Source organism: Colossoma macropomum, unplaced genomic scaffold (assembly GCF_904425465.1).
Source record: "Colossoma macropomum unplaced genomic scaffold, Colossoma_macropomum, whole genome shotgun sequence".
NCBI lineage: Eukaryota > Metazoa > Chordata > Actinopteri > Characiformes > Serrasalmidae > Colossoma > Colossoma macropomum.
The window spans coordinates 34,774,191-34,784,600 of NW_023494792.1; the positions used below are offsets into that span (position 1 = coordinate 34,774,191).

General features: G+C 37.4%; 1 protein-coding gene across 1 annotated transcript in view; it reads left to right on the forward strand.

The window, feature by feature from the left end:
* The window catches only part of kcnc2 (potassium voltage-gated channel, Shaw-related subfamily, member 2), a 50,068-nt gene extending 45,695 nt beyond the window's left edge, over positions 1–4,373 (forward strand). Inside the window, exons 3-5 of the mRNA XM_036576966.1 lie at positions 285–457; positions 2,172–2,181; positions 4,143–4,373. Coding sequence (XP_036432859.1) covers positions 285–457; positions 2,172–2,181; positions 4,143–4,276 — 317 coding nt within the window. The 3' untranslated portion in view covers positions 4,277–4,373. The remainder of the gene's footprint in view (positions 1–284; positions 458–2,171; positions 2,182–4,142) is intronic.
* Positions 4,374–10,410: the final 6,037 nt, after the last annotated feature.

Consider the following 10,410-nt stretch of genomic DNA (forward strand, 5'->3'; position numbering starts at 1 on the left):
AAAGTTATTGTTATGTGTACAGTCTTATTTTGGGGAAAGAGAAACATCCTTTACAGGGTTTTTGTCTTTTTTTGACACAAAAAAGTCAGAAGTGCAGACTCAAACCTGTTCAATCAGAATGTAAATCAAATGCAAATGTGCTTTATTAAATAACTTTCTATGTGAATAATTACATTTAAAAAGTATAACAAAATGTCAACTGTGCATTCATATTTGTTAAAATATAATTTTTTTCTTAGTTAAATTCCCTGACCTCTTCTTCCTCACCTTTCCCCTCCCTCTAGTGTTATCTGCAGACTTTAGTGCAGGAAGCGACATCACAATGTCCCCAGAGGAGCGGGTGCCAATGCGGCGGGTTAGCATGCGTGAGCCTGATCGACACAGTGGAGGAACCTGCTTCCTGTTGGCACCCAGCGACTATACCTGCACTGCAGAGACCGCCATTCGCAAAACAGGTGCACTACCAAGGGCCAATCACATCGCAGCTCCAGTCTAACTCTAAATGACCATTTTCTCCATTGACTCTCCATCATCAGTCACTCCAGTTTCCCCCTGTGTTTCTAATAGGCCACAGTGTCTGCACATCATGGTCACAGTCACTGATACTTACTATGTGAAATATGCTTCCTTCAAACACAAGGTCAGAAGAGTGGAAAAGCTGGTCATAAAAACATCTGTTATAATTTTTGTCTTGTTTCATCTCCTCTGCAAAAGATATTCCGTTATATGTAATGTAATACAATTAAGGGTGTAACTGTTAACGTAATGTTTGTGATGCATGTTTGTTTTTAACAATTTAGCGTCAACTACCTAGCTAGCTTAGCTTAGCTTACATTAGCTTAGCATTTCTTAATAATATTCATTTTAACTGCAAGTGTTTGCAAAAGATGTTTGATGCAAATATGATGGTAATAGCAAACAATACGTTTAGTTTTAGCTGCTTAGCTAGCTGTCAATAGCTTAGCTTAGAATTTCTGAGTAGCTTCAACTGCAGGTGTTGGTAAAGACAGAGGAGAATTTCCAGTTGAAGACAGAAACAGCTAAAATAAACAAACATTACTCACCGCTGCCATCTAAAGGCTTTATTGACAAACATCAAATAAATAACCTACTCATTGTTGCCCTCTAAAGGTGTTATTACAAACATCAGATAAACAATTAACATTACTCACTGCTCCCCAGTATAGATGTTATTGCACCCATTAGAACCTTCATTATTTTCTTACATTATTTAGATTTTAGACGTGCTGGGAAGGCAAGAATTTTTTTTCCGACACTGACCACAAACTTCTGTCCCGTAGATTATATCTCTAAGGATTTCCAGCTCTAAAGAGCATGTAGATATTTAGCAGCCCAGGCTACAATGCTTGACATGCAGTGTCACTAGCATGCTAAACCTCCTGAGAGAGAGATAATGTGACCTTCCTTGAGGCAGCGGGCTGTGTTGGTAAGGTCACAATCTTTCACAGCCTCACTTCAGCCAATCAGGATAATCACGAAAGGCCACCTGAAGGTTAATTCTGAAGGTTAGTGCTTGTTCCTGTTGGCATATCACTAGCACAGCTAATGGAAAGCCCTACAATATATGACACTAAACTTCCTCTACCGCAATTTTGTAGCATGTATTCAAATTAAAATATAGCACATAATTCCCAATGATACACATCTGCTGACTGGAAATGGCAGCAAAAACAGCATGTAGCTTTGTGGTCGAGGCCTGACGTAAACAATGACTGTAAAAATATCCTTCATAATATTTTAGGACCTGATAGCTTGAGTTTTTATGTTTAGGCGAACACTGCAGCTTGTGCCATGATGTGCAAACACAAATTTAAGGCTGTAAATGTACAATACAGATAAAATAGTATCCTGGAATGGACTGTGGCCTTTATTAGGCAAACCTAAAGCACAGCATAATTCTCCCATAATCATCCATGACACATTTAATCACTAACATTATTTTCACTCACATCCTTGATAGTCATCATCACCAGGTTCATTGAGTATATAGCCACATACCATTAAATATTCTTTGAAATATAAAAAAAAAGTAGAATTGAATAAATTTGCCTTCTCACAATTACTGAGAGCATTAATACAAGAAGAAAGTGTCTAGTGGTCAAAATGAAGACGTCCTGTGATTACCAATGTTCCAGTGGAATAATAAGCAGTCATGCTGGTGTGTGAGAGCTGTGTAGGTATGAATTTTCAGTAGGTTCAGGTTGTTGTTAGGATTCTGATCATTGGACACTGCTGACAATCAAAACTGTTTGATTTGTATATGCATGAGGAACCTCTACACTGCTTTGCACCTGGCTAATGCTAATGCACTGAAAATGTTTGGAGATAAGTGTTTGTGTGTGTGTATGGTTGTGTGTAAATGTATGTAGTAGAGTTGAGGTGATATGGAATTTCTAGGTCGATAATGACAATTGGAAATTTCAGCTGATTTCAGCTAAAAAACATTATTTTTTAATACTAAACTTTGATCTGTGGCTGTGAGTACAAGAGAGCATAATTGGCCTCGCTGTCTCTGGATGTGTAGGATGACCCCCCATCAGTCAGCACGACGTGACAGAACTGGCAGTTAGCACACTCCTCCAAGTGCGTTGAGCTGTCGAATGACATTGCATTAGTGGCATTTCAAAAAATATGGCTTCACATGTCTCAGAGGAAGCATGTGCTAGCCTTTACCCTCCTCACTTGGTAGCATCATGTTTAAGGGGGATGGCTATTTAGTGAATGAAACTGGCAATGATGAAACTGGCGAGAAAATTGAGTAAAAATAAATACAAAAAATATTTAGCTAGTTTAGTAGGTCTAGCAGGTCTATATTTGTGTATTTGTGCTCAAGGTAAGAATGTTTAGCATTTTGGGTCAGGTGTTATGAGCAGTGCGTCCCCCCAAATATTTGAGAGGAAGCCTACACCAATGTTTTTCTAACCCTTCTTATTTTTTGCACGCTATATAAGGTTTTAAATATAAATAGAGAGTTGATCAATTTGACAGGCTGAAAAGATTCATTTTTCAAATGTATATTGATTTTCATGCGCAAAAGTGAAGCATGAATTATAATTATCGGCCATAATTCCAACATCAGACTATTAGTAATAACTAAACCTTCTCATTTTTCACCAAATAATATATTGTGTGCAGTTGTAGGCAAAAAATTTGGGCACCCCTGGCCAAATGGCAAATTTCTTTGATTTGTTAAGTGATAAGAAGTAAATACAACTTTTGTAGCTATTTTAAAAATAATATTTTTCTGCAGATGTTAATGCACATTTAAATTATATATTGGATTATGTTTAAAACTAATTAAGTAAACTAGTATTTGTGGCATTTTGTGGCATTTGGGTACAAAGGTTTGTATTAAGTGACACCCCCTTTTTGCACATGTTTTGTAGGCAGCTAATAGTCTTTCTAATCTTGTTCTTTACACAGTCTTCCTAGCAGAATGCTTCTAGTTCTGTGATATTCTTGCATATTTAAGATCTACCCAAGAGGGTGTTTTTAATGGTGTTCAAGTGAGTGCACTGTGAAGACCATTCCAAATACTTCAGAATGTATTGCTAATTAGTGGAATCAATTCTTACATCTACCCATGCAAACGTTTACTCGTGCAATGTGCATGATAAATCTATCTCCATGCTTAACAGTTGGCAAGGTATTCTTTTCATCAAATGCTGCCCCTTTTTTCTCCACACATATCTTTGTTGATTGTGGCCAAGGAACATTTTTCAGTTCCATTTTTATTTCATCAGTCAACAGCACTTAATTCCAAAATGCCTCTAGTTTATCTAGATGTTGTTTTGCACACTACTTACATTGGTCTGAGGTAAGGTTTCCTTCTAATGACTCTTCATTACAATTGCTAATGGTAGTTCTTGACTTGCCTAACCTGTCCTAACAAGTCAATTAACGTTTTTGCATATTCCACAATTACCCTGTTTTTTCTATAGAAAGTAACTGTGCATTAACATTTGCGGAAAAGGTTTTAAAAATAGCTAGCGGTAGTGGCTGTGTTTATGTCTTTTCACATAAAATTTCAATAAAATATGTATTTGGTGAGGAGTGGCCAAAATTATGCATACACCTGTTCATTATGTGTGTGGTAATGTTGCGTTCTTTTGTGTCCGAAGGCTGTGTGAAATCTCGAAGTTTAAACAGCATAGCAGGCTTGGCAGGTAACCTGCACCTGTCTCCAGTGACTACGCCCTACAGCTCGCCCTGTCCAATCAGACGTGCTCAATCACCTATCCCATCAACCCTCTGATCACACAGCCAATCAATAACCAGCAGCAATTACTAAGACTATGGATATATCTCCGTTAAGTGTCCAGTTTATTAGGTACTTGAACTTTGTAGTTGCACTTATTGGCCAATTCATCAAAAAAGTATTTATCAGCCCCCGTCTACCCTGTCCATGAATGGAAGGTACCACACAATAGGACCAACACTGATCAGGTACTATTTGGGTGGTGACAAAGCAGTGACACTGACATAGTAGTGGTAATGGTAGTGTGTGACATGCTGCTAAGATGTAAGTGTACCTACTGAGTAAAAACCATGTCAGTGTCACTGCTGTGCTGAGAATGAACCACCACTCACATAATATCTAGTCAGTAGTGGTCCCATTGTCTTTCTATTGATGGAAGGGGTAGGGTGGGCCTGATATATTGTGCAGTAACAGATCAACTATAGTCTGTACCTGGGTAGATATATAGATAGATAGCTATATGTTGATGATGGTAAATCTGGAAAAACATAAAATTGTTGTTTTGTCTTACAATATCTTATATGTTCCCCTCCACAATGAATGGTTTTTAAGAAAGATAGAGCTTTTTAAGACAAACTTTCTCAGCACTATCACAAAGTAATGTCAGAGTATTCATAACAATTTTATGTAATACCTTTGCTGTAAGGGAGGTTTTAGAGGCGAACCTATTCTAGTTCCTCTTACTGACAATTCTGACTCAGTAAGTTTCTCTAACATGGAGTACTTTACATCAAACCATCTGAACGACCTCATTTACATCTTGATGATTTAATTTAATTATGCAGAAATTTGAAAACTTTGGTAGAATTCCCCTTTGAATGAGGCTGCTATTCATTTTTGTGTGCAATTCATAAAATTCCTGGCAATAAAGAGACTCTCTGAGGACTTTATCAACAGCAAACATATTCAGGGAGATATGTACATAAAACGTTAGATATGATGATGTGCTTCCTTAAAATGGCAGAGTTAAGAGGAGTATGATGTTGTGTGTCTGCAAATTCTATCCATTTTAATTGCTTGTTTATTTCCAACAGACCTGCTGTGTTTCAGTAGCCATTAAAGCTGCATGTGTGCATGGACCACAAAGTAAGGGCTGATTCAAAAACCTGAAGGGTTTGATTAACTAAACTGTGTGTATACATGTGCATGCATCAGGTGTGTGTGTGCTAAAGCACTGTGCAAGTCTCTGTTACTGTCCAGCTGAACTGAATGCTCTGTTTTGAGTTTATTTTGAGATGTCTGCATGAATCCACTCTGCTTGCAAGTTTCCACGTCCTACCCATTACCATGGAAATGTGTGGCTGGTTGTATACAAGCAGATAACATTTCAGACGGTGTGCTCACTGCTTTCACTCAAGCTGAGGGCAGCGTTCTGTCATAAATTGGAGGAATGCCCTGGTCGAGGCCAACAGGTAACCCTCTGATGCACAGTATGGCCTGAGGGTAATCAATTATTTCAACTGTAATCAATAAAGTCTATTTTACCCTGTTTCCCCCCCTGACTTGAAATGTAGTGGATAAGCCAAGACATATTCAGTATGTGAAGTTCTGGTACTGAAGCTTCTTTACGTTCACTCTGGAGCTGTGAGACTAATATAGCTAAAAAGTGATGAAAGTATATACCCCACCAATTAGCAGGTGCTAACTACATGCAGGTCTTGAGCCCCTGCCCCTTTTGTCTCAAAAGTAATAATGCACAGTTTTGCACACCCTTTCACTCCATTGGTGTGCACAGGGGTGTGATGACCACAGGGGCTCGAGCCCTTGCCCTTTTTTTTGCCTGCCACATTAGTTCATGTCATACGGCAGCATCAGTGCCAACTTTAAAACACGCAGCCTGAACATGCAGTCCTAGTGGTGTTTTTACAGCTATTAGTTACTTTTGAATATTTTTTCAGATAGTAGTTCGCCTTCACAGACATTCTGATGTATTCTCTGTAGTCTTACATAAGTTTTTTGACTGCCACAGTAAAGTAAGAACGCACGTTGAGTTGAAATACTGTTAAGTATGTTGCTTATCTAATAACAGTAACAGCAGTCATCTGGAAAACAGAGCATGCTCTCACATGGCATCTTGGCAAGTGAAATTATTTAGTCTATATATTAGGAGGCTCCCGAGTGGCACAACCATCTAACATTAGCCCTGTCATCAGGAGATTCCGAGTTCTATCCCTGGTGATGCTACAGCCATACAGAGCACAATTGGCCTCACTCCCTCGCCCTCTACCCCCATCGCCCAGTGCGATGCTAGTCAGCGCAGGCGTCTGTTAGCTGACGTAACAGATCTGGCGCTTTCCTCCGAGCGCGTTCAGCTGTCCAGTGACGTTGCGTGAGCGGCAGTTTGAAAAGATGCAGAGGCTGGCTTCACAGGTCTCGGAGGAAGCCTGTGCTAGCCTTTGCCCTCCTTGTGTTGGTAGTATCGTGTGACTGGGGGAGTCCTAACTAGTGGGTGGAATTGGAGACGAGAAAATTGGGGAAAAACCCCCCAGAAAATTCAGCCTATATATCTTAATATTTCTTGTGTTAAGAAATATTGTTGTAAGCCAAGATTATTTAACTTATTTCTAGACATTTTTACTTGTTTTAAGTGATTTTATGAAGTCGAATTATCTCACTATATTGGCAGATGATTTTGCTGGTTTCAAGCATATTTCTTATACCAAGGAAAAATATCTGACAATGTAGTGAGATAATTTGACTTAATAAAATCATTTAAAACAAGAAAAAAAAGTCTAGAAATGCAAGCCCATTTCCAAAAAAGTTGGGACATTGTGCAAAATGTAAATGAAAACAAAATGCAATGATGTTCAAATCATTTAAATCCTACATTTTTGAAAATAATACAAAGACAGCATATCAAATGTTGCAACTGAGAAATGTTTTTTGAAATATATATGCCCATTTTTAATTTGATGGCAGCAACACGTTCCAAAAAAGTTGGGACGGCAGCAAGAAAAGACGGTTAAAGTTGTGTAATGCTAAAAAATCCCTGAAGGTTAATTGGCAACAGGTCAGTAACATTACTGGTTATAGAGGGAGCATCCCAGAGAAGCTGAGTCTTTCAAAAATTAAGATGGGGAGAGGTTCACCACTCTGTGAAAAACAGTGTGGGCAAATAGTACAACAATTAAAGAATAATGTTTCTCAACATAAAATAGCAAAGAACTTTTGCTTTTCATCAGTACACAATATCATTAAAGGATTTAGACAATCTGGAGAAATCTCTGTATGCAAGGGACAAGGCTGAAGACCAGTATTGGCTGGCCAAGATCCTGACATGATTCTGTAGTGGAAATCATTGCATGGGCTCAGGGAAACCTCTGGAAACCACCGTCTGTGGAAACAGTTCATCACTGCATCCTTAAATGTAAGTTAAAACTCTACTATGCAAAGAAGAAATCATACATAAACAGGACCCAGAAACGCTGCTGCCTTCTCTGGGCCTGAGTTCATCTGAGATGAAGTGGAAAAGTGTTCTGTGGTCTGCCGAATAAAAATTAGAATTTTTTTTTTGGAAATCATGGACGCTGTATCCTTTGGGCTAAAGACGATCGGGCTTGTAATCAGCACACAGTTCAAAAGCCAGCATCTGTGATGGTATGGTTGGGAATTAGTGCACATGGCATGGGAGACTACACATCTGTGAAGACACCATTAATGCTAAACACTATGTACAGGGTGACACAGTGGTAAACGTGCCCCTGTCCCAACTTTTTTGGAGTACGATGTACATTTTGCACAGCGTCCCAACTTTGGTGAAAATGGGGTTGTATGTTAAATTATCTGGACTCTCAAAATGAGAAATATTATATACATTAGGTAGATTTAAGATAATTTCACTCGCAAAAATATATTTTATATATGTTATTTATGTGCAGTTTTCCCCAGTGCCAACTGGTGGGGTATAGGCTTGCATTACTTGTTAGCTACATTAACCTTTTAGCTTAAAGCTAAAACTGAACAAACAAATTCCAGACACCAAATGTCTCAGATGATATACTACATTTGGGTTAAGGAGGGAAATTGGGCAAATTAGGTTTTCCTAAACTATTGTCATGTTATTATGAACTATTGTAATTATTAACATAAAGTATTCAAGAGCTACATGTAAACAATCATACTGTGAAAAGAAACTGTATTGCAACGTTTATTTGACATACCTAGACTGTCAAAAACAGTCATGTGTAGTTCTGTTTCATTAAAAAGGTTCATGTATATTTATTTATGACAAAATGTGTGTATATTGAAAATGTTATTTATAATTAAAGAGCAGTTTTTTCGTTCAGCAGCTAAGATTAGCAGCAAGGATTATTTTCACTTGCTAAATAACTGTCATAAATGTCATAACCATAATCATGTTTACTATCTATCGCTGAAAGTGTGTATGCAATGACATTATTATTTAATTTGTTGTTAGTCATAACTGTGCCTCAGCAATTGTGGGAGTGTCTCTGATGGAAACAGGAAGGTTGCTAAGCAACTGGCTTTGTCTGTTCACTCTCATTGCATTTTTCCAGCATAAACTACATTTCCCACAATGCATTCATGCCTTTTTCGGTGTGTCACATTTGAAATTACTGAATCTCACCTCACCCATGCATTAACATGCACCGTCTGCTCACACTGAAATGCTGTGCACTGTTCATGTTTTACTGAGAATTTCGGAAATGTGTGTATTGTTAATATATTCATGTGGTATGGATGTGAGGGGTTTCAAAATAGAGTAATGTAATGTATTTAAGATACATTTTAACAAAGCATGTCTTTTTAACCCTTAAATGCATGCCTTAAGTCACTATTAACCTGTGGCCCTTACAAAATGCAAAAAAAGAAAAAGGATTATTTTATTGTCCATAAAATGTTTTGTCGGTTTTCACTATCATTGCAATATGCAGACCAGTTTGTGCTAGATAACTACAGGTACTAGGTTGCGTACACCCAGTCATTGAAGAGTTAAACACAGGCATTTAAAGGTAAATATCTAGGCACTTAAGAGATTGACCATTCATTTAAAGGTTAAACATATGCATTTAAAGGTTATGCAGCCTCACATTTAACAGTTAAAAGCCTTTGCATTTAAAGATTAAAAAACTATGTGAGTGAAACGTGAGTGAAAATTTAGGAGGTAAACACATGCATTTAAATGCATTGCATTTAAAGGCTAAACTTTCATGTACTGGTTAAACAGACAAGTATTACAGGGGTTAAATCTTTTTAACAAGTAAACCTGCACCTTTTAAAGTGTTAAACATCCATGCATTTAAGGGTTAAACACTTCTGCGTTTAGGGCTTTAAATAAATCTGCATTTAAATATAAACCTCCATTTATTAAAGGAGTTTTACCTGTTTAACGGTCAAACCTGCACCTATTAAAGTGTTAAACACACACAAATATTAGATAGAGTTCAGTACTCATGTATTTAAGGGGTTAAATACTCATGGATTTAAGTGGTAAACACCTATGCAATTAAGGGTTACATGCCTACAAATTTAAGGGTTACATGCCTACAAATTTAATGGTTAAACACCCATGCATTTAAAGGGTAAACAGCCATGTATTTAATGGTTAAACACCCATGTATTTAAGCATTAAAAAGCTGTGCATTTAATGATTAAACACCAATGTATTAAAGCATTGAGCAGCCATGCATTTAAGGGTTAAACAGCCATGTGTTTAAGAGTTAAACATCTATGCATAAAAAGCTATTAAAGGATAAATGCTCATGTATTTAAGAGCTAAACCCACATATTTAAGTGTTAAACACCCACACGTATTAGAGTTCAATACTCATACATTTAAAGCGTAAAAAGCCAGTATTTAGTGGTTGAACACCCATGCATTTAAAGGGTAAACAGCCATGTATTTAGTGGTTAAACACCCATGCATTTAAAGGGTAAACAGCCATGCATTTAATGGTTAAACATTAATGTATTAAAGCATTGAACAGCCTTGCATTTAAGGGTTAAACAGCCACGTGTTTAAGGGTTAAACACTCATGCTTAAAAAGCAGTTAAAGGTTAATCACTCATGCAGTTAAGAGCTAAACCCACATATTGAAGTGTTAAACACCATGCATTTAGGAGTTAAGGCAAAGACATTGGAAAATAATAATAATAATACAAGATTAACA